The sequence below is a fragment of the Parasteatoda tepidariorum genome, chromosome 11 (assembly GCF_982258835.1).
Source record: "Parasteatoda tepidariorum strain Cologne lab strain chromosome 11, Ptep-v5.0, whole genome shotgun sequence".
NCBI classification, from domain to species: domain Eukaryota; kingdom Metazoa; phylum Arthropoda; class Arachnida; order Araneae; family Theridiidae; genus Parasteatoda; species Parasteatoda tepidariorum.
Genome location: NC_141765.1, coordinates 27,631,226 through 27,657,029, shown reverse-complemented (window position 1 = coordinate 27,657,029; position 25,804 = coordinate 27,631,226). Strand labels below are relative to the sequence as shown.

Sequence of the window (25,804 nt, the reverse complement as noted above, 5' to 3'; positions counted from 1 at the left end):
TAATTAAATAATGAACAAACATAAAACACTTATAGTGATTAAAAAAGCGAAAACATTATAAAAATGAAAGTTCATTAATAATAGTATTTTATATTATTAAATAATAAATAGGATCATGGTAATTATAGTAAATAAAGAAACACAATCTTAAAAAACAAGAATATATACATTCAGTTATATTTGATAGATATAGTTGCTTAAAAAGTCTCAATTATTCTAAACTATTAGCTATAAAAAATTTTGTAAATAGAAATATATGTAAAGCTCTTCAAAAGAGCACAGCAGTGTTTTTTAGTCAAAGCGTATTTGGAAAAATATCTTGAAGATTTCTGACAAGAATTTTTTTCAGACAACAACTGGAGCAGGTATATGAGGAGGTGAAGATATATTACGTGCATTCTTTGTTTCTAAGTCTCTCTTTTGTTCATCTTTTCTACGTATGAGTTGAGCTTTAACTGCTAGAAGTTCTCGGCTTCGGATATGAATAGGCTCCTATCAAAATAGTAGTAAATGAAATACAATTTGCAGTCATTAATTATTAAAACTTCTCAATCATGGTTGGTTTTATATTATTTTTTACTATAAATTATGGATTATCGCAGTTTTATTTTGTTTCTAATTAAGTTAGATATTTTAAGTTTAATTATTTCCTAAATGATAAATCAAAACTATCTAACAAATATGTTTCATTAATAACTTTTGGGATTACCTACGTCATTTTTCAAAAGCATGTCATATGTTATTCACAAATGGACATCATTTCAACTGCAGTGTCTTATTTCTTTAACTTTCTTAAAATTAACATACATGATAACTTTCCAACCATAGAAAGAAAAAGAGTTTGATATTAACTTTCCGATCATATAACATATTCTTATCCTGCATCGCAAAGAGGAAGGTAATGAATTTACTGAAAAAGTGTTGAAAGATAAACCGTTAAATTTTTAATCTAAACAATAGTAAAAATTTTTAAACACTGTAAACGCAAAATAGTTCTCCATCATATTGTTCATATCATAATATTGTTAAAATACTTAGGAGTCTTCCTGAATTTGTTCAGCTATTAAATATGTTAAAAACCTATTTACTAATATTAAATAGTTTGTTAAAAAAGCATATCTCTCAGTGAATTTGTTCTTTGTTTCATTAATAATTTCTTGCTTTATTAACAATAAAAACTGCAAAAAAATAGTCCATTTTATTTAGCCAAGCAATCACTAGACTAAAATGACCAAAAACACTGAATAATATATCATTGCTATAGTTAACAGGATTTGAATTTTTCTTCTCATTCTACAAAATATTGTTGCAATGTTTTTGCATTTTATGCTAAACGGCTAAAATATCTTTCAAATTAAATGTTTATGCCAAATAATTTTATTTTCCAGTAGATATATAAACACCAGTAAACAAAAAACTATCAAAATATTTTCATAATTCTAAACATTGATAGAGCATTTATATCATTTTGAAATGAACCCAATCAGCATTACCTGTAATCTCATGCGAGGATTCCAACGGCAATAATATCCTTTCCATAACTCTATGCAACGCATGCTAGGTACAGCAAAAAGAATATGTTGTTGCTGGTGTGTTGTGTATAAAGGATTGATGAAATCACTTTGATTACTATTTATGAAAGACCATAAAGACACAGTTCGATTTTTAACATCCTGGAAGAATACAAAACCCTTCACTATACTATACATGGATAAATAAGCAATAAATAAAAAAACTAAAATACTCTTAAATGCAGGATAAATATCAGTCAGGAAACGCTAAATAATTTTCCAAAACATACTGATCTGTGTTGCCACGATCATTTAAAGATTTTCTTTGATTAATTGAAGCAGCAAATTCAAGTTTCAAACATTTGAAATATATTAAAAAGAAATTTTGTACAAATAATGATACAATGATTAATCTATTAAAATAGGAAAATTATTAACACTGAAATTTTTAATTATCTGAATTATTCATTTTCAAAATCAAGTTTAATCTCCATTTTTTTGATAATTAATGTTTTATTTTATTTCAATATAATTACTTAGAATAGCCATCATTAAAGATATTACACATTGATTTTCTTGAATTAAATACCTGATACATCATTACATTGAATGAAACAAACCCAAAATTGTGAAAAAGACAAGCTGCATTAAATAATGAATTAAAATCATGAAATTATAACTAACTTTAAGTACAATGAGTATAAAAATAATACATCATGCAAGAATATTTAACAAAATATTTTAAGTAAATTTAACTAAAAAAATTATTTTTAAATAAATAAACTGCTACCCAGAAACAAAACTTCTTGAGAGGCAACACATAAGACACATTAATTTTTTAAAATACATAATAAAGTTATAGTAGAGAACCAATTATTCCGAAGGCTGGGAACTATCGCTATCTAGGATGTTAGAAATTTCCAGTTTTCTGGATTGCTAAAAATGATTCAATACAGCTTAACTATATACCTACTTTAATACTGATGAATAAAAATAGCCATATTTAAGCCCTTTTAGTATTCTAATTAAAAATTTGTCTTTTTACTACACTCATTTTATTTTATTATATTTACATGTAAAGCATAGCCATATATTTTTTTTTATTATTTCCTTACAATCTTCTGCTTGCTGATATTTTCCCCTCATAAATAAAGCGAAAAATTAAATGATTCGTTAAATCTGATTTTGTTTACTAGATGCTGATTTCGTTTACAAAAATGAAGTAAAAAATACCAAATAAGAAAAACAAAACAATCAAAATTTCTCCATTCCACCTCACGATCAATTTGATAGAGAATGATTTGAGGAGCATTTCTTCTTCTGCTGTGTGTAGACAAACTTTCATAGCAATTACGTCTATTAACAAATTCAGTGATTTTCAAGCAAATTTTGTCAAAATCAGGTGTTGATGAAAGGGTTGAAGCTAGTTGCAAGAGTCACTAATTTGCTTGCACAAAGAATTTCAATTGAGGTTTTGGGTTCATTTCATTTTATCTAAGCCTGCCACTCCTTTACATTTGATTAAATATGGAAAAAAGAAATACCCCTTTCCCTCTACTCAGCTTCAAGGATGACAGAGATGTTCTAATTAAAAATGGCAGGAAAAGCAAGCAAAGTTTTACTAGATTTCCTGAAACCAGATAAAAGGTTTTATATTGTACAGCTAAGTTTCTACTTAATTTCTGATTAAAAATGGCCGATAAGTTTGTTTATTGTGAAAATTTTAACATTTTGATAAATTATTTGAAACAAAAATTAGTTTGTATTGTTTAAAACTGTATAATTGTACTATAATTGCATTGATTTTTGCTGAGTTCACTTTTGAAGTATTGTTTGTAACAAAAGAGAAAATGATTAAGCATTTAAGAGAATAAAATAAATATTGCCATGATGCTCAGTGAAATTCTTATTGCAAGATCTTAATATGATTGGTTATAAAATTTAAAAGATAAATCTGTCCTGCAAAGAAATTAAAAGAAAGAATAAAAAAATAAATTGAACAAATTGCACTCAAATACTGAAAAAAAAATTATTTAATTGGTGAGACATAAACCTGTTAAATGGATAGCTTTTTATATTTTAAAAGAGACTTATTTGAAGCTGTATTTTAATACTGACTTATCTTTTCTAGCCAGTTATTGTATATATATATACATATATATATTGTACAATAGACCTCTGGTCGATGTGCCCTGCTCGTCAGAGCTGCCCAACCTCTAAGTCTACATATATATATATATATATATATATATATATATATATATATATATATATATATATATATATATATATATATATATATATATATATATATATATATAAGAATTTTTCTAAAAATACCCCTATCTGTTTTGTACTGAAATGAGTTTTTTCAAATATCTGCATAAGATTTTCTTCACTTAAATTTATATCCCAAAAGTTTTAAGAAGAAAGTTCTGGAATATTTCAATGAATTTTTTTTGAAATTATAACTAATTAATATATCTTTTAAAAGTTCATTTCAGGAATATGCTATAAAAATATCAATGCTTCAGGTTTAATACTTTTTACGATAAGATATATCAAACATAGGTATTTTAACTATGTTTGTGACTGAAAAATCAAAAAAGGTACATAACAATAATTTTTAAAATGCTACATGTGTATACATGTAATTACATGACTAAAAGTCATAATATATTTCAAGTAAATTAAAAATTACCTCTTTCATTCTTTGGCATTCAGAGTTGAAAAGGAAAGTACCAAATAAACAGCTGTATAAATGGTCTAAAATTGTTATGAGGAAATTTTCATTGAACTCAAATGCATTGGGATACTGAGGAAAGATAAAATAATTTGCAGTAAATATAATTAATAGACATACATTTAGAATTATACTACTATGATAAAAATCACTCAAAAATTAATAATGAATAAAAAACATAGTTAAAAATAGAAAATGCTTAGTGTGAAATATATTTTTTGACAATCAATTTAAATGATTAAAAAGTGACAAGATAACAATAATTCTATGTATCATGATGTAAAATACTCTTATTAGAGAGTATATGGTTGGTTAAATAAAAGAGTATATTTAGTTTTATAAATTTCTTATATTTATCCAGGGTACGCAGCCAAATCCTTTAACAAAAATAAGCACCTTTTAAGTACTTTTTAAGCAATAAAAAATTACTTTTAAGCACTATATACATTAATAAAATGCAAAATGATTTTTAAAGACTTTATATGAGCATGATAAAATAACTAGTTTCTGACAAAGAACTCTCTTCCTGATTATATTATCTATTTTAAAATGATCAAGAGATTTTTCGGTTCGATATCAGAGGGTGGAAAATGAAGCTTGAAATTGAAAATATCTTGCAAGATGCAACAGAGTTGCACAAGAGAGTGCAATTATCTCATCGAACCCAGCTCAGTAGATACACATGCGGACTCACAAGTATTTTATCAAACACGTAAAATGATTGGTGCTTTCATATGCTATGAAACAAAGGTACGCCAAAATAGATTGTGGTTAAATGAATTGCGAAAGCATTGAATAGAACAATGTGAAAAGCACACTTTTGCATAATATGTGGCAAAAATCGACATGGTAAAGAAAAAAAAATCTCAGTTTCAAAATGGGAAAATTAAGTACTTTTTAAAAACATCCAATGAAAAAAGCACCTTTAAGAGCTTTAGAAAAATGAAAATAAGCACCTTTAAGCACTTTTTAAAAACTCCACGCATCATGTTATTCAAGAAGTAGAATTATAAAGAATATAATAACAACATCTGATTAAAATTCTTTTATAAGCTTTGGTTTTAAGTTTTATATTTATGTGGTCTAACACATAATGTAAAATTCCAAACCCCATTTCCCAAATTGAGAGATGAAAATCTTGCTCCTTTATTATTAGAAGAGGCAATAAAAAGGAAACAACTATAAATTTTCCTTTTTGCTTTGTAGGCAGCTAAAGCAAAGTTATATTTATTCAAATCTTGTTACTGATAAAGAGAAATGTGTTTGGCCAGAAAAGAAGAGGATCATTATTCAGTACTAACTGCTTTTTCACATTTAAGAGAAGTTGAAAGAAAATGGGTGTTTAATTAATTCATAGTTTTGCTTAGTTTTTTCAATACTCAATTTGGTTTACAAAAATTGATTACATTGAAGAAAAAATATGTTATGAATAATTTTTGTAACTATAATGATATGGCAATAAAATAACTTTATCTTTTGATAAAAAATTTATATAAGTGAAACAAGCAATTTACAATCTCCATAAACTTTTGCCATTTGAAATAGATTATTACTTTGCGGGTTATCTGCCACACAGCATCAATGAATTGCAGAAACACAGGGGATCTATCAGCATCAGAATGCTTATCATCACCATGACCAATTCTCTGAAAGAATTTTTTTTTTTTGTAAGTCAATAAAAATATATCAAACATCATTCAATAACATTTTAGAGCACTTATTTAAATGGTTAACATTTTAAGCCAAAAAACTATTTGTTAAAGGAGTTCTACATTTGAAGAACATATATTTAAAAGTTACACTAAGAAATGCATACCAATTATTTTTCAAACTATTAATTAAAATAATAAAGCAATTACAGAAAAATTTAAGGAAGTTCTGAGAAATGAGTGTACAAAACTCATTTTTATTACAGAAACCTAAAGAAGAATTTTTTACTCAAGAAAAAAATATTAATGACTTAATATTTTAGAAAATACATGCAAAAAAACTATACTATACCAGGGCCAAGAACTTATGTCGACATTTGTACACACTTTTCTTTGTCTACATTTAGCATAATTATTTTCGATATTGTCATAGAAAACTTAGCAGAATATTTTGATGAGATAATATGTGGCATCAAAAATCATTATCTTGGCCTCTGTGTGTAAAATAAAAAAAAAAAACACTTCTAATTTTGCTTTTAAACATTGTAACTTAAAACAAGAATACTCACACTTATACTTATTTCTTGCATATTCATTTGCATGCATTTTTTTTAAAATTATTTTAACATCCATCTTGAAACAACTGTAAGCAAGATGGATTTTTTCTCTTATTACTATTATTCATTACATCTCACATTGCCATATCAGAAAAATAATGTATAACATTTCTGATGAGTCGGAAGTATCAACTTATCATAAGCAAAAAACATATTGTTTAAAACCTATTTCATAAATTGTGTAGTTGTGGGAATAACGTCATCTATCATGCTCGAAACCAATAACTTCCTCAATGAAAGGTGCCAGTCTGTCCAGAAGGGAAAAGTACCAGAATCCACAGTGCCACTGTCCAGACGGGAAAAGCCCCGAATACTTAATAGACTTATTACTTTCCTTAGAAATCTAATTATAGCAGTCAGTCGTTGTCCTGCAACGCTGTGTGTAGGCAGTTTTCCGCTATTGATATCTCTGTTAAACTTATTTTCCTTCCTTATTAAATATGATAAGTTAAATTCTTAAATTAATTATTGTCTTTTTTCCTTCCTTGCTCCACAAATCACTACATAAATATTCTTTTTTTAAAAAAAAATCAGTTTGGGAAAGAGAATACAGATTTTCATAAAAATTTCTGCTTTCTTTAAAATTTTTTAAATTGAGTTTTTAAGTAAAGGTATTTAACTTAGTAAGTTGTTTACCTATTTCTTTTATTTAAGAAAGTTGTTACCTACTACTAATTTATTTTATTTAGGTGTCATGAATATTACATTCTATTACTTACATACCATTCCTAATATTATTTGAATTATGGATAAAATTTTTCGCTGTTATTTGAATTTGCATTTCTAGTTAAAATTTTCAAATAACTAATTGACAAAAAAAAGAGCATTAGTTAAAAAAATAATTAAGTTCATTACTGATTCATTTATATATTTATACAATATATCAAAATATAAAATAAACACAAAAGAGAAGCAATAATGATTCTCAATATACATACTTGAGAAAATTTATGACCAAAACTTATCCACTCTTTCTCAATAAGAACTTCAAATCCCTTTAGTGTTCTATAGTATGGATCTAAAATTAGCATTGCCAAACTTGTCAGCTAAAAAATAGATTTGAAGTAATGAGTTTTAATAAAGAAATGGGAAATTACCAGACATAGAATTTAGCAATATCTGATTCTGATATTTTATTAGAATGCTAAATTGCATGGAATGAAAATACATAAAATTTTTTGTCATTCCTGGTATACCCAGTGGATATGAACCTCTAACATTATGAAAATATACTGCCTAATCTTTTCCATATAATATCAGTATGCAAATAAAATTACTTACAAAACTTATTTAAAAATTAACCAGCCTTTTTTAAAAATACATTCTACTTAGAAATAAAAATAATAAATTTTTTTTGTTAATTTATTAGAGTAAAAATTAAGAAATTTTTTGAAACGTTAGAAAATTATTGGCAAGATAAACATTCTCTGATGATACAACACTTTTGATGCATCTCAACAATACAAGAGTGAATAATAGTTTATAAAGAATAAATTTAACACAATTTATAGACAAAAAAATAAGGTCAAAATATAAGTATTTACTTGAGCAGTGCGATCCCATCCATCACTACAGTGAACAACAACAGACGTTTTGTTGTTTTCTAGTTTATCTGCAATACGAAATGCCCCAGCCATAATAAGCCTAATATGTTCTAACCAATGTGTTGATTCAATACTTGATAGCCAATGGTTTTCATCAATAGAAGGAAAACAAACTTCCTTTAATTTTCTCAAGCTTTCTCTCATAACATGGATATTATGAATATCAAGAAATAACAGTTCAGCATTTTGATAAGCATCTTCACTCTCATAACCACCACCCCTGGCCTTTAAAAAAACAAATTATTAGAATAAAAATAAATAGCTTAAATAATTATTATATACATATTACAAATGCTTCAAATGGTGTAGTTAAAATAGTTAATAATCTGCAGAAAGAAAATATGAATCATTCTTGTAAGGAGACACAACTAGATTTAGTTTTATACAAGTATCTATTAATATGTCATCGAAATGAAAACAAAGCTATTTATAGGTTTCTAACATTAATGTATTATTTGAATTGAAAGAAAAAATCATTATCAACTATTAAAATTCTGAAATAATTAAATGAAATGTTTGGTATAATTTTTGGCATAAAAGCATTTCCGCATTCATGTGATAAACAAACCTACATTTTATATATGCATACAGCATTTCTGTGATAAAAAAATTCAGAAGTAGCATTTATGCTGGATGCCGCACACATATTTTTTTCATAATTTTTAAAAAAATATTATTTAAACACTAGAACATTGTGTCAACGAATCAGGGAAGACATTTACGCGCTATAGCGCGTAAAATACGCAAAAAATTGAAATCGGACGCAAAAAAATGATCGCCACGCGTCCCGCGGGACGCGTAAATTTTTGAAGAAAGTTTATAAATTTCCCGACTTTTTAATCTTTGATATCGAAACATTTTAATAAAATCGAAAAATTGGGACGCAAAAAATAAATCGGTATGCATCCTCGGTATAAAAAAAAAAAAAAAACCCTGTCTCCAGAGTTAGACCAACACATGTTAGACACACAGGTGGGAAACCAGTTCTATGACTCAAAATGTTGACCATTATAGCACTTAGAGGAGATATTAGGGTAGAGAGAGCTAGTCTATTGTTTGGGCTCTGAAAACTTGTTCCAAGATGGGGGTTTCCATTTTGGCGAAAAATTCATAGCTGGCGGTCGCATCGTACAGGAATATTTTCAAGAGTACTAAAGATTTTTTCTCTCTTTTATTTTATTTTGAATGCTTTCCCAATTTTATTCGTGATTGTAAAAGATAAGCTTTCAAATAAAAATACATTATAGTATGTGTGCTACATTTAGTTATTTACTTTTAATTTCTTAATCTTAAAAAGCTAATAACATATTATTTAAGTATGACTTTGCCAGACAATGAAATAAAAATAATGATTTAAACGATAGTTAAAAAAGGCACTAGCATAAATATTAAAACCCGGAACAAGGCAAAATAAACGGAATTCAAAAAAAAAAAAAAAAAAAAACCTAATGATAAAATTTATGAATAGAAAGAATTAATTTATTGAGTGCGAAATTTATCGCGAAAAGAAAAAAAATCAAACATAGTGGAATCAGAAAAACAAAACTGTAATCTGCTTCATAAAATAATCCTATGTTTAAATTAATAAACAATTCTCCTCTTATTTTATTTTTTTTTTTTTGTTGATAAAAACAACATTTTTAATTACTGCAGATGTGATTCCACACCAAGAAAAACCGCAACCAATTGATACCGCACTTCCAAAGAATGAGAATTTATTCAAAAGAAAAAGATTTTATTTTTATTAGTTGATGTCAAATAAATATATTTTTCTCTTTTCTTTTTCTGTTCACTGATATGCATGCAATGCATTTTCCCCACCCCCCTCGTAAATCAAGCAGAAAACGAAATCAGCATGCCACACCCTTGAGTTTGATTGACGGCCTAAAGGAAAAAATAAAACATTCCTCCCTTCCCTGCCTTCAAGGTCACAGAGGAAATGACGTTTCTCTGGGTAAACGGGGAAAAAAAATTTTCCCCTTCCTTACATTTTCCTCTACTCAACTTCAAGGATGAGTCCAAATTCCGCTTTTTTCGTTCTAGTTTAAAATGGTGGGAAAATCGAGCAAAATTTTTCCCGGTTTTCTGGTTTCCCGGTTTTCTGGATACCGGAAAAATGGTTCTCTACTGTATTTGTTTAAAAAATTATGTAAAGGACCCATTTTTTTTCAAAAGGACCCAGTTTTTTAAAAGTCATGGGTCCCAGGGACCCGGGATTTTGAAAGCCTAGTGTCTTCCCTGACGAATAGTGCAATCTTCTTCCTTCAGGAATCATTCTTACTTTATTCTTATCATCCATATCATAAGAATAAGCGAATAAGCCCCAAAATGTTGATGCAAAAATCAAACCAGAACTTTGCATCATATTGGTAGATGGTTACTACCATGCTCTCTTAAAAAATTTGCAATAAGTAATATGCAATAAATTACAACAAATAAGACATTTCAATCAACTTGGTACACTTTTCAGACGATCCTCTAGTTCAACCTATACAATATTTGCCGTTTTAGAATTAAATCTTATGACCATTATTAAAGGCAATCTGGTACTAATCTATAAATACAATAAAAAGTGTACTAACGTCATTGGCTTTCCAACAATGTGAACGAGGGGTGGAGAGTTTGACACGCAAAGTTAGAGTGCACAACAATTTTAACATATTCAGAAAACTCTATAAGCTGATTTTCAAATCATTCAAAAGAGGACTAAAAAAACACACTAACTAAAAGACTAGAACAAACTACACTAAATGAATCATTTGGAAGCCCTGTAAATTCTTTAAACCACGTTTTAAGTTCTTAAGTTCAATTGGATTCAAAATAATAGGAATAATAAACAAAATAAATTAAAGTCTTAATGAAAATTAAAATATATATGAAATGTATTAAATTGCATTGAGGCAGCAATATCCAATCATAATATTGTAACACAAACTTTCTTCTTATTAAAATAACAACTAAATGAGATACCTTATTAGCAACTGCATTTACACTTGGTCGTGCATCCATAATGAAAATTTTGTGTGACTGAGCATTAGCATCCATTATCATTTGAATGTAACGTTCATCTTCTTTACATCGTTTTGAGCTGACACCAACAAGTGGTTGACTGCATCTTGTTATAGTTGCTTGACTCTCAGGGTGAATCCAAGATAAAACCTAAATAAGATGTAATAACTACAATAAATTTTCTCCAACAAATAGATATTATAAAATTCAACATAAAATAATAAAATGTAACAGGTAAAAAGATGGTATACAACAAAAAGCTTAATAAACAAAATGCTTCATTCTTACTTTCATTATCATTTTACAACTACTTTGTAAAACCTTTCCCATTGACAATACAACTTGGTACCTATCGTAACACAAGTAATAAGAATCATTTATATACCAATCTAAATATAAGAGAGTATCCATATAATAAGTTATGAGCCTTTGATTAATGCAATGTTTTATTCTCTGACATTTTATAACAATAATAATTAATATTAACTGTCTGAAGTTTTTTAATCAATAAAGACTTCACTAATAACTTATTTAACTGCTTTCTTTTATACCTCTAACTATATTTAATTAAATATATTAACTTCATTTTATTAATATACAATATCCACAATTAACTTTAAAAAATTGTTTACACAAAAGAAATTGTTTAAAGTGCAGCACTTTTTAACAATAGTTACAAATGACTACTAAACACTTCATTTCAAGACACCTTTTCAAGAGATTTTTAAAGTTAAATCTTGTAACCTACGAAAAAACCTAGTTAACCTAGATAATGCAATTCAATTTTAACATTACCTCACAATTGAACTTAAAGGGTTACCCCTTGATTACCTTTATCTTTTTTGGTATGTCATGTGTACAATATCTTTACTCCAACAATAAATTTGTAGACGTTTCAGCAAATGTGGGCAGTGGAAGAATTTTTAAGTGTGACTTTTGAATTAGAGTGTGTTAACAGAGTTTCAGTCTATAGGCATATGATATATTATTTAAAAATTTTACCGAATTAACAACATTACTTTAAAAATAAAAGTGAATAATTATTTTAATTCAGAATATTTATTTCAATCAATTTTGGATACAATGATAATGAGTTTTCATTTTAAGATGAGTTTTCTTGTTAAAAGTTTTAGTTCTCAGGATTAAATATTTTAAATTTTATATTATGTGAAGAAAGTACCTTGAACATGCATCTCATAATGTAATAATTTATAATTCTTAATATATAGACCATTGCAAAATATTTCTACATCAAAAAATGCATATTTAACTAGATCGGAAAATTTAAGTCTGAATCGAGAGCAATTGTTTAAGAACAGTAATGAAGTAACAGAATTAAAACTATTTAATTAGTTATGATTTTGTACAAGTTAATTTCAATGCATTTTTAAAAATAACAAGTTACTAACTTGAATTACATACCTGCCAACATTGGAAAAATAAAATACTACTTTTACTAGCAACATTTTCGGGCTACCAGTAAAGTTTTGATACACCATCCATAATCATGTAAGTCAAAAAGTGAAATTCAAAATTGGAAATAATATATGCACTTACATTTAGCGAAGTAAAAAATATGTTTATAAATCATAATAATAATAAGATTTTTTAAACTATTATTTATAATTTCTTAAACTATAAACACTCAACATACTGCAGTACTGGCAATAGCACCATCTGCTGAGGAATAAGAGAAGTTTTTTTTTGCCACTAGCGGATGTTTTATCCATTTTTTTCTTCTTTTTTTAATTTCTTCAACAAATACGGAGAAATCTGAGAAAAAATAGGTAAACAGGCGATAGGCGTAAAATACATTTAGAAGCATAAATTTAAAATCTTTCTTTACTACACACCCCTTTGAGAACCAACGATGTAGGAAACAAAAATTAATTTATTATGAAACTTCAACAGTTTGGGACTGTTTAATTATTATCTTTTTAATTTGTGAAATTTTACTTAAATGTGCTGGTATTACTTACTTAAGATGATGCATGGTAATGAGCAAAATCAATTCTCATTAATTTTCTGATAAGCTCTACATTTTACACATATATTTATGACAATAGCATTTTTGGCAATTATAGATACATATTTTCACATAGTTTTTAAAATCACAATAATTTATTACCACCTTATAGAGTATCAAGAATTTTGAATCAGACATTTGAGTAATCACTTTTTATTTTTTCTTACTCAATTAGATAAGAATTCACCATAAATCCATATTGTATGCCAATTGCTATTTAGACAGTTGCTGTTACAGATTTTCAGATAGTTTTTAAAATTTTTATATTTATTTAAATATGCTATCATAATGTACACTGAATTACTATTCATACATTTGAATAATCTTTTCTGGACCGACTAGATTAGCGATATTTTGAAAGAGGTTTTATCGATCATCTTTTTGGTCATTATTAAAACAGATTTTCATATGGTTTTTAAAATGTCAATGTTTTAATACGATAACATTTCGTACAACAAGCTTCATATCATACGTTATAAGAATAACTTCTCTTTTTACATAAACAAGTATTGACTATTTACCCATAAACCCACGATGATTTATGAACACATTTTTGTCAGTTATATCCACAGAATTTTATACTTTTTAAGATCTTGATTAGCCATTCCCAAATGGTGTTCTGCAGAACCCTAGCATTCTGTAGAAGTGTTATAGGGTTCAGAAAGTTACTTCTTTTTTTTTTTTAACCTGTAATTGTTCTGAAATTTTAAATTACATTTAAATCTGATGAATGATACATTATCTAATTTATGTTTCATTGCTCTTAAAGAAATCAATAAAAGTAAAATGTCAATGAAAAAAAAAAGATTTTTTAAAAAAATAAATAATATTTATAATTAACAATATATAGAATTAATTATGAAACGGACATACAATGAAACCTGCCAAGTTGACCACCCTTGTAAGTTAGACACCTGCATAAGTTGACCTCAATAATCAAGAACGGAATTTTCCCTATATAATATAAAGAAGCAAAACCTTTATAACTTGACCACCTGTCTATCTTGTGTGTTGACCACTGAAAGAAGTCAATTTTGTCTAGGAGTATTGTGAAATTCTATTCTAAAACCCTCATAAGTTAATAAAAAAAATAATTTCCTGTCATTTTGCAATGTATGTCAAAATTTCACTTGCTTGGTGAAATAGCGAAAAAAGCTAATCTAAACCCTTCCGTGAGTTGACCATCTGGGGAAACTGTAGGGGGTCAGCTTTTGACCATTTCTTTTATTCTTTCATTGAAAACAGGTGTGTTAGTTGAAAAGTTACTCTTCCAGTTGCAATAGTGTGCAAATAGGTTTGTAAGTGTAGTAATAACAGAATAAATTTTAAAGTGTTCAAATAATTTTGTTTTGTTAAAGTTTTCAAATTACATGTTTTCGTGCTCTGATATTTTAAGAAATTATTTTTATTAAACACTTCACATGCATAACTAACAAAATAATTTTTTTTTAAAAAGTTAGTTAAATATTAGAATTATGTATATGTAACAAATTGAAGTTCATTCAAGTTTAAACACATTTCTTAAGATATTCATTTGGCTATTTGCTAAATAAAATTTTTAAGTCAAGTAAAAGAAAATTTTAAACATATAGCAACATGATATAGGAAACGAAAAAGTAAACAATGACCCACCCCCTCTATAAGTTGACCACCAAAACAATGTACCACAAGTGGTCAACTTTCACAAGCTCTATTGTATATTTATAAAAAATTGCATTAGTATTTCTTAACCAGCTTTTCAAGTCAAAATAAAGTAACTAAATTCATAAATAAAGAAATATATTTTCCTAATAACCATTTTTCACATTTATATCAGTTCCTTTTAGTTTTATTTGCAAAGAAAACCATAATTTGCCTTATTTTACTTAATTTCAGCTTATGTATATATATTGGAAATAAATTCATTGCTAAAATGATAAAATTAAATATTAGTTAGTAAACACAATTAGGTAAAAATAAAAAAGAAATTTAATATTAGCTAGTAAACATAAAATGATAAAAATAAAAAAGAACTAACGAAACTATCACCAACTTAATGCTAGGAAGATGATAACAGATATTAACTGTAGACTAATTTTTCACTTTGACGTTTATCTACTTAAAAATTGCCAATAGTGTATTCCTCATATTTGACAGATTAAATTTAAACTTCCAATAATATTAACAAACAAAAAACTCAGCAGGCATTGTCAACAAATTTCTGCTTCAGGGAAATTTATAATTAGAAACAAGCATTATTAATTTCTAGAACTATAATTACTTTTAAATATGAGAACCATAAAAAGGGTCATTATGTATTTCCAAATTTACCTTAAGTATTTTTGAGTTTTAAAATGTTTTCAGTAAAAATAGATGTGAGACAAAAGTATAGATAAAGAAAACTGTGTATAAAATGGAAATGAAATAGTTAGAAAGAGATAGACAACCATTTTGCTACAATTGAAGTACCATCATTAGCATACAGTTGAGGAAAATTTATCAGAATTAAGCCTGCAAAAATTAGACCAATAAGATGAGTGTAGCCCAACTGGCCAAATAAGTATAATCAAGGTTGCAAGTACCAAAATGCTTGTTTCTTTAAACTATTTGATTAGTGAAATTTAGTTGTTTTCTTATTATACTCTGGCACAAAGATAACCTATTCTATATTTATAAAAAAGTATAGAGAAAAAAAAACATTACTTCTGGAAACCTAAAATATACCTGACTTAGCAACCAACAATTGAAATAAATTTCACTATAAGAAAAGTAATAAAATAACAATAGTTTAAAATAACATAATGATTACTTACAGGTAAACGACATCTGCTTCGAAAATTTGCTACTGCTCTCAAATCATCATCTGTAGCAGCAGATGGCACAGCTAACTAGATGTTGAGTTAAAAAAAAGTAAAATAGAAATCAATGAAATATGAAATAACAATTATGTAAAAGAAAAAATTAATGCAAAGTTCAATCTTACAATAGCAGGATAAGTATCACATAATTCATAATGTTCATTTATTTTTGTTATTTTCCAACTTTCTGTAGGTAAGCCCTGGAAATAAAAGTAAAACAGTAACTCATAAATACTATAAATAATCTTCATATCATTAACACACCATAGTTAAAATGTAATCTTGGAGTAACAACAATGCTACTTTAATTCTACAACAGTAAACTTTCTCTTAGAAGAGAACATTTCTGTCATATATACTTTTCAGCCATGCTCAAATACTATAATACAACAATTAAAAAAAAAAAAAAAAAAAACTCCTGTAAAAGAAATAAGTATTATGTTTTCATTGCAGAAAAATAATTATATAAAATAAATTTTTCAAGAAATTTTTAGCATAGGTCATTACAATAAGAGTATATAATATATAAAAGTAAAATACTTTTACATATTTACATTTTCTATATGCCACATTTTATACCTACATTTAATATAAGCTACATTTTATACCAGCATATTTAAAAATAATTTTATTTTTTGATAGGAAATATTATGTAATAAATGTTTTACAAATCATTTCCTTCTTGCATATTCTTTTCATTTTGACAAAAGATATGTGAATGGATAGGAGGAAGACTCCTTTAAATTGTACATGCATTCTAACTTCAACACAGGAAAGCCCATTCTAGTTTTTCTGTATCATTTCACACGAAGGATGCAAGACACTCTTGTTTGAGTTTTTTTTACTTTTTTAAATTTCACAAGTTATGGACCAGGTAAAGAGAGATAGTTTTAGAAAGCTTGATTGAAATGTCAAACAGAAGTATTGTAAAGCACATTCCTCTTTATTTCATTTTAAATATCTGTTTTTAATACAAAGGAGAATCAATTATCAGGGATGCTTGGGACCATCGCTATGTCTAAATTCCCAGGTTTTCTGGATCGGATAAAAAATGTTTATGTTTTATCAAACCCAAATTACAATGAAAAAAAGCAACACACTTTAAAATAAGGAAAAAAAGCTCTCCTAAGTTAAAAAAAAAAATGGAAGAAAAATAACATTAACATAAGCTATGTCTAAATTCCCAGGTTTTCTGGATCGGATAAAAAATGTTTATGTTTTATCAAACCCAAATTACAATGAAAAAAAGCAACACACTTTAAAATAAGGAAAAAAAGCTCTCCTAAGTTAAAAAAAAAAAAAATGGAAGAAAAATAACATTAAAATAAAAACATTTACAAGTTTGGCCAAGAAAAACAAGTTTAAAAAATACGAAATTCAAACATTTATTTTCTTAAAAATTTCTTCAACTTTTAGCTGACGAATATCCCCTAATATGTTTTAACTAATACTAGCAAAAGTAGATGATGGATGATCAATTAATTTCCGAGATATAGCAGAGAAGGGGGCAGAATTCATTCCAGATTCTAAATTTAACAGAATCCAAGTTTAAAAAAGATTCATATTCATTTATTTTTATTTTGAAAAACATTATTTCTTATAAGGAGTGACAAAACTTTGTCGCGTTTTTAATTAAATGTTACCAATTGTTAGTTCGTATTTAATCCACTTTTTTAAAATAATGCGTTGCTTCTCTTTCACCTTCTGTTCACGGTGCAATGCATTTCCCCCTCGTAAATTTCAGAGAAAACTAAATCAGCACGCCGCTCCATTACGTTTGATTGACGACAGCTTATCAGAAACCACTGATTCTTTTGGACACACAGTAGAAAGAAAATAATTTGTTCTTCCCTGTCCCTTCACAAGCTAAAGATTTTCAAGGTTACGTAAAAATATTGAAGTTTTCTCTCGACAAACAGGGAGAAAAATACCGCCACCCACCATTACCTCTACTCAACTTCAAGGATGAGTCTTAAGTTTACATAGAACAGTTTTTAGCTTACACAGGTTCATTTAACTTTGCTGTGCTATTGTGACCATATAAATGAATGCTGATAGTTAATGGACTATGATAGGTGATTTTTGCTTGTCCAACTATTACTATATATACATAATAGGAGCTACATTAACATACAAGTAACATAGGTTTTGACATACACAGAATTATGTAATTACTGTCAACATTACAAAAGAAAACTTACAGGGAAGTTTGTCTGAAGAAGTTTTGGGACCAACATACTTAATTTTTTTTATTAAAATTATTACAAAAAGAATTTTAAATATGAGGATGGGTAAACTGTGGGTTATGTAAGACCCAATTGTAAATTATCTAGAGTTCAAACTCCCATTTATAAAGTAAAAAATCCCGTGTGAAATCTTTGCGGTAAACTGCCCAAGAAAAATTCTTCCAAAAGGGAAGTTAATTAATTCACCATTGATTAAAACTTATTCTATCACTGAAAGTATTAAAGCTACTGTACAATTAATTACCCATTCTTATGAATAAATTTCAGCTAAATAAAATCTTCTAAGGCAATAATAAAAGATTGTATAAGCATTAACAAATAATTAAATCAATTATTAATATTTATACAAATGATTAAAACTGATCAGTAAACCTTTTCTTTCACTGAAGTATTTGTCATCTTTTTGTTAAGTTTAAAACCTTTCAGGAAATTTTTAGTAAAAAAAAAAATATCAGAAAAACTTACACTCTGAACCTCTTGACTAAATAATAGAGCAATATTAAACAAAAATAAAAAATACTAGAAGAAAATAAGAATCTGATCATCAACATTGAAATATCATTTTGAAAATGCATTGCAGAAGAAAATGTTACCTGTCTTTTATATTCTTGTATTGGTTCATAAACAGTCCAACCATTTACAGAATATTTCCCTTGATATTCAAAAGCAAACAAAGGCTGTAAAAGATAAAGCAAATGAGATAAAATACATTTAGAATCGAAACAATAGTTCGCTTATGAAAAAGAAAACATACTAATTTATTGGATATTGGGAAGGCATATTGTTGGAGTTTTTCAAAAACATCACGCCGAGAATGATTTTCTTGCTTATGAGCAAATCTTAAATTTCCTCGATCTTTACAAAACAATTCAATGCCATAAGAATTTTCACCACGGCTGCTTGCACCTCCTACTTTTTCAATGCGACTAAGAACTCCAAGAGGGATATCTAAGACAAATGATGGATCCTGGAAAATGTGAAGACACTATATAATTATGAAAATTAAAAAAGATACATCAAAGAAAGTTTTACATAAACCAATATAAAACGATAAACTTTACTAAACTTTTATCGAAGTTTATAACACTTTAAATGCAATAATAAAAATTTATTAACAGGACTGAAAAATTCAGTAATAATGAAACTTTAAATAAAAGACCTACCCCTCTATCGAGGCTTTTGAAGTATAACTTGTAGTTTGTAACAAAAAGTGTGCCCCGCACAGGTCCAGTAAAAGGGCAAAGGTAAGTGACATCTCTTGCTAAAATTTAATGATTAAATTTCTTAATTTGAAATAGAAAATGTAAATACATCAGTATGAAATTAATGCTGATTTCAGATTATGAAGAAAAATATTATACATAGATAGGAAAATAGGAAGAAAACAAGACAGGATTTTAATTCATTAGGAACACACAATATAATTTTTTGCACATATTTTTAAATTACTTAGAAAAAATACTCTATCAATTTAAATGCCAAATACTTTTGACATACCACACACACAAAAAAAAATGCATTAGCTATACAGTTAACACTTAAGTATTCCTCGACATGAAATTACTTTCTATACCAAGTTCTAAACTTGTTTATAAAACTGAAACTATACTTTTTTTGGTTAAGTCCAATAGCACAAAGTATACCCTATCCTTTTTTTGCATATCAGTTATATTTAGCATGAATATGTTATATCTAATTATTGTAAATATCCTTGACAAATTAAAATTATCTAAATTTTCTATTGAGTTACTTTTACTCAAAAAATGCTTTTAACCTATAAATGCCTATAAAGTCTACACAGGGTTCATGCTCTACTTTAGAAATAAAATTCAAGTACTTTTCAAGGACTTTTTAAGACTTATTATAAAATTCTCAAGGACTTAAATTTTAGTAAAAGATAGACTAAAATTTTACATTTTAAACTAAAATGTTTTGACGATAATAGTTAGTTGACAGTCGATAATAGCAGTACTGAAAAATAAGACTTCCATTGCTCTCTTGATTTCGGAAAGTGATCTAAAAAAAAGCAAGGGTGATTGGCATCAAGTCAAGAATAAAATTCATGATTCATAAAAACGTCAGATTTGAATTTTGCACAAGGCCTATTTTAAGCTAGGTATACAACCTCTGAATAAGCATAAATTCGGGCAGGACGGGGGGGGGGGGGAGATGTTCTATATAATACTGTGATATCAATTAGATATTTAAAAACAACTCTGCCGGGAGATTTTTATTTAATATTTAAAAAGGCAGAAGCATTTAGACAGGGAAATTTAAATTGCTCTTAAATATAATTGTGAAATTTTGACCACTTTTCTATTAAAGAAAATTAATCAATTATTAGATGTTGCGGCTTAATTATCATTTTAAATTTATTACGGGTCAACCATTTTAAATTGAATCAGTTGCCAACTTTCACCTCAATATCTTCTGATAGATTCTTACTAACAATTTTCGTCACTTTGACTGTTTCAATTAATTACTCATACTTGAATAAATTTTTTTCCCGCAGCATCGATCATACGCACTTGACATGGTCACATGAACACGAATCGTAACGAGTAGTTTTCAAATAGAGTATAAATACGGAAAATCGATGTTTGATATTAGAACATGGATGTTTGATATTAGAACATGGATGTTTGATATTGCAACATCTATGGTTGATATTGCAACATCGATGTTTGATATTGCAATATCGATGTTTGATATTGCAAAATGCGTGAATACGAATAGCGACATTGGATTTTAAACTTGCGGAAAAACTAATCGTGATATTGGGGTTTAAAAACGCTTAAGTACAAATCGCGATATTAGATTTTTAAATTGCTCTAATGGGAATTGCAAGAACAATTTTTGAATCACGCGAAAACGAATTGCAACACACAGCTTTTAAATCAGTTTAATACGAAGATCGATGATTGATATTAAAATTGCCTGAATAAGAATCGAGATTTTGTCAGAATCTGGCGCAGTTCCCAATATTTAAAATCAGCCAAACATACATAAAATCAAACAGTATGTGTCATCATCTGAAAGGCGGGAAAGTCATTCTCTCACACTTACGTGCGTCAAAAAGTTAAACACAGAAATGCTGGAAATAGGGCTGTTTTCCTGAGTTTTCCATACTTTTCAAGGTCATTTTGAATTTTTCAAGGATTTAATATCATTTTCAAGTACTTCTAGGGGCCCTTGAAAGTCAAAATGAAATTCAAGCACTTTTCAAGGTTTTTTCAGGGCCGCGGGAACCCTGCCTACATTTTTCAATAAAATTTTGTATAAGGTCAAGTGGAGTGACGTGATCAAAACCATTTCTAAAAACCAATGTTTCATCAAGTTCATTGAGCATATTTATTATGAGAACTTTTAAATAATTGTTAAATAAAAATATCAGATAAATATTTGAAACATTCTAAAATACCATACATCTTTGAAAAACAGGTTTTGGAGCATGTTGATTCGAAGGGATATCAATCTTCAAAGAAAATTTTTGAGGTAAGAACTTATTGGTTTATAGCTAAGGCCATTGTTTTTTTTTAATATTTTTTTTACTTTCGATAATTACTTTGTAGCAGCATTAAAGATTATTATCTGACAGTAAATAATTATAATTATCTAAATTTTTTACCACAGTGGGGTAATTATGACTAACTTTAATGCAAACTCACAATTAATAATTTTCGGCTTTTTTGACTCTCTAATCTTTTAAGAGCCTATAGAAAACTGATGGTAAGAAAGAGGAAACAAAGTCAGCAAGAAGCTGAAAGAAAATACAGCATAATAAAATCAGCTTCAAGCTCCGGGTTAGTAGAAATCAAGGAAGAGAATGTCAAACATAAATGAAGTTTATATAAGAATTAAAGAACAACTGGAGCTTAAAGAACATTTGTTCATTTGAGCTAAATTTGGTTATCTTGTGACAGGCAGGAGCTTATGCATTTTGTTGAAATATTATGTTAAAGAAGATCCTATTTTTAATGATTTTGGAAAAGGACTGGTATGAAGATATCCTTGTTTATCTTTGGAAAAAGCTGAGTACTAATAGTCTTTATATCCACCTACCATAATTCCAAAAAATTTACAAAAAAAAAAAAAAACAAAAAAAAAATAGAAGCAGAATGCAAGGAAAAAAAATTTATATCATCAGATATAACTTGCCTTGCATTAAATACAGATGAATGAGAATTCAATCAAATTCTGTGTGTGCAGAACAAGTGAAAAATGCTGGTCATAGTTTTCAAAAGGTCTGAAAGTGAGTCAAAAAAGGATGTGCATTAGCTGATCGTCCTAATTCCTCCATATATGGTCAGAATTATCTTAATTTTTTATTTTGAGACTTTTGGTTGAGTAATTATGACCACCCTTTTAAGAGTCTAAGTAATTAACTTGGAAAGTTTGGACTTGAAGTACTTTTTTTCCAGTTTCTTAAAGAGATAAATAATCACCTCAAACCATTAAAATATTCAAATTAACTTTTTTAAAAAGATATGAAAAAAGTTCAAAATAAAAATTTCATAATTAGTTCAACTGACTCCACTAGTATTAATTGCCATGAGAACAACAAGAAAACTACTAAACAAATCTCGCTTGAAAGTTTTTTTTAGTTATTTCGTTTAAATAGAGTAAAAGCTAGAAAAAAACTTAAATGCAAAGTAAAATTTAGCAAAATTATTAAAAACAAAATTCACGTATAGAATTTACACATAAAGGAAAATTTTTTTTTTTACAATTTCATTAACAAAACTACTTGTTTAATAAAAGTTAATGAATAAATATATCATTAAACTTCACATTTTTCTTTTTTACATAGCAAAAAATCTTTTTTATTTGAACATGAAACTGAATAAGCCCACATTATCAAAGAAACACTTAATTGGTACTGTTACAGATATAAATTAAAAGAAAAAAGTTTTTAAGCACATTAAAATTTTCATCACCTTAAGGTGCATTTCTACAACTCTGGGCTCATATAGATTAATAAAAAGAACTCTTAAAATATTCAATCAAATTATAGGCATTAGCATTAGCTCAATTTACTCTTTTTGTCTAGATGAATAAGCTATTATACTAATTCAAAGTTCGCAATTAATCACAAATGATATATTAATAAATACCTCGAGAATTGCCAGGGATTTTCTCACCAGGAAGAAGAGGGGGTTCGTCACTGCGATATGGCACACAAGATTCTCTTTTTGCCTGCAAATAGAAAAAAATGTCATAAATTTTGTTTCTAATTAATTGCATTAAAATTTTTAAGAGAGGTAGGAAGCAATAAATTAAAAGAAAACTTAGTTTAAAATTAAATTTTGAGAGTACAGAAAGTTACTAATAAGTAAAAGATACATTGTATAAATTAATTTTTGAGAGAACAAAGTAAGAATAGAAACTTAAGAATGTTATAAAGGCTATATATTCCATGAAATATCAATAATTTTTACAATAATTAAAGTGTGGTTAAATATTTAATGAGGAATATCTTAAATTTATTAAAATTCATTATCAGCTTGAAATCTGTCAAAATTCATAGGTTAATTTTATAAACTTTTGATTCTCGAGAATTATAATAATTAACAAAATCACATACCTTCTAGTCTATTAAGTTTCCTTTTATGTCATTATTTATTTTTAAAATGTCTACTGTCATTCTTAACTTTAAACATATATATTTCGTATTACCCATTCTGTATGTATAACAAAAGAAAGCTTACAGGGAAGTTTGTTTGAAGAAGTTTTGGGACCTTAATTTGCTTGATTAAAATTATTAGAAAAATAATTATAAATATGAGGTTGGGTAAACTGAGGGTTAAGACCCAATTGTAGATTATCTAAAGTACAAACTCCCATTAATTAAGCAAGTACAAAATAAAGTACAAACTCCCATTAATTTTATCAGGTCAAAAATAATAAGTCACATCGACTATTCACATACAAGTTTGAGATCAATAAACTAAATAAGAGAAAACCTTATTTTATTACGTTAGTTGTAATGTTTAATGTATTTACAAATTTTATACATTTCAAGTTCACTTTATTGAGTTACTTAGTCTAATAAATAAATTAACAAGGATAGAGAGCATGGAGAAACTTAAAGCATTAGCGATATCTATGAACATTAACAGCTAATATTTGAAATATTCTAACTTTTTTTAACTCTTGAAGGGGTATATTTTCTGAAGAAGTTGATGAAGAGGAACAGACTGATTTTGAAGGCGAATGAGACTCTTTGGGAGATTGAGAACTCTGGCTTTCCACAGAATCTCGTTCAATTTTTGAGTTCAAAGAGCTAGATTTTGATTCAGAACCAGTGGAATAATCTCCTACTCCTTTAGAACGAACATCTTTCGCATGTAGCTCTTGAATATAATGATTTTGCTCCATTACAACTTTGTAGGCGTGCACTTGAAAAGTTACTCACTAACATTCAGAGTGAAAACATTTTTAAAGAGAAAAATAGATAATTAGAAGTTAGACTATGACACAGAAAAATAACCACAATAGTTTCGAGTTTTAAAAAATTCAAATACGAGAATAATTCTTAACTCGTTCCATAAAATTCGTCTTGCTTTCTAAGTGATAGATGGCACTTTTTGTTTATCTTTTTTCTTTTGAGAGTTGTTACGCTTCCGGTTGTTTCTTTCTGTTCAACCGAACGTTAATAGCGAGTAAACTTGGTCAATTGACTTAAATAATTATGAGTAAGAATTGCTTTTCTCAGGCTCTTAGCTTACATGGTAGAAAAGGAATTGAAAGTCGTTTTTCCAGCTGAACTGCTGTGCATAAATCTTGCTGAAATGGATAAAAGACTCTTTTTAACAAAATAAGAACCTCGGTTATCTCATACGTTCAGATTCACTTTCCTCATTTCATCATCTGGGTAATACAGTTTCTGTAGAAATGCTTGTAGTGGAAATTCAGCCCATTGTGTATGACCCGGATGATATTGCTGATGTCCTTTTTATTTATGTACGGGTTTGTAAAGATAGAGCGGATCACTTGGCCAAAAATGCGACTTGCCTTCATATTGATCTTCCGACGTCTATCTCGTTGTCACACTAGAAACGTGTAGCTATTTGGGAAAATATTGTTTTGGTCGGGAACACTGAATTCTCAGCTTCACCGAAAGCAGTGTGCATTAAAAGATTTTTTTCACTTATTTTTCAGCTGTTAAAAATTGGTTCAACTGTCGTTGTAGGAAATTTATTGACTTTAAATTAACTGAGATTCTTACAGGATATGGAAATTTTAACACTTACTTGTTTAGGTTTAATTTACAGAATTGAAATTTGTGTTTTTATGGTCAGGATGTTGAAATTGTAGAACACATTATATTTTATGGTAATTTATATTCATGTCAAACAGATAACTTAAAAAAGGAACTGAGATACTCAGGTATTTCTAGGTCACCTGTTCTATCCTTGTTTGTGAAATGCACTGAAAACCTAAATTTTTTATGAAATTTTGCTTATAATTTAAACCTTTAATTTTTTTTTAAAATTTGCAATTGTACTTAGCCCACAAAAAAAATTTAAATTAGAAACAGAAAAGAAAGGTACTTAATTTTT

The 25,804-nt window shown here is 27.5% G+C and overlaps 1 protein-coding gene across 1 annotated transcript; it reads right to left on the bottom strand.

Annotated features, from left to right (window-relative positions):
* Positions 1–199: 199 nt before the first annotated feature.
* On the bottom strand, positions 200–24,867 carry mtm (phosphatidylinositol-3-phosphate phosphatase). The gene is made up of 14 exons (XM_043039074.3): positions 24,384–24,867; positions 23,357–23,438; positions 19,406–19,503; positions 18,997–19,209; positions 18,836–18,919; positions 16,122–16,196; positions 15,952–16,026; positions 11,095–11,283; positions 8,065–8,349; positions 7,459–7,566; positions 5,808–5,900; positions 4,213–4,326; positions 1,494–1,673; positions 200–492 (listed from the first exon to the last, which is right to left on the bottom strand). The coding sequence occupies exons 1-14, from the start codon at positions 24,618–24,620 to the stop codon at positions 346–348; spliced, it is 1,980 nt and encodes a 659-aa protein (XP_042895008.1). The 5' UTR covers positions 24,621–24,867; the 3' UTR covers positions 200–345.
* Between the last annotated feature and the right edge of the window lie 937 nt (positions 24,868–25,804).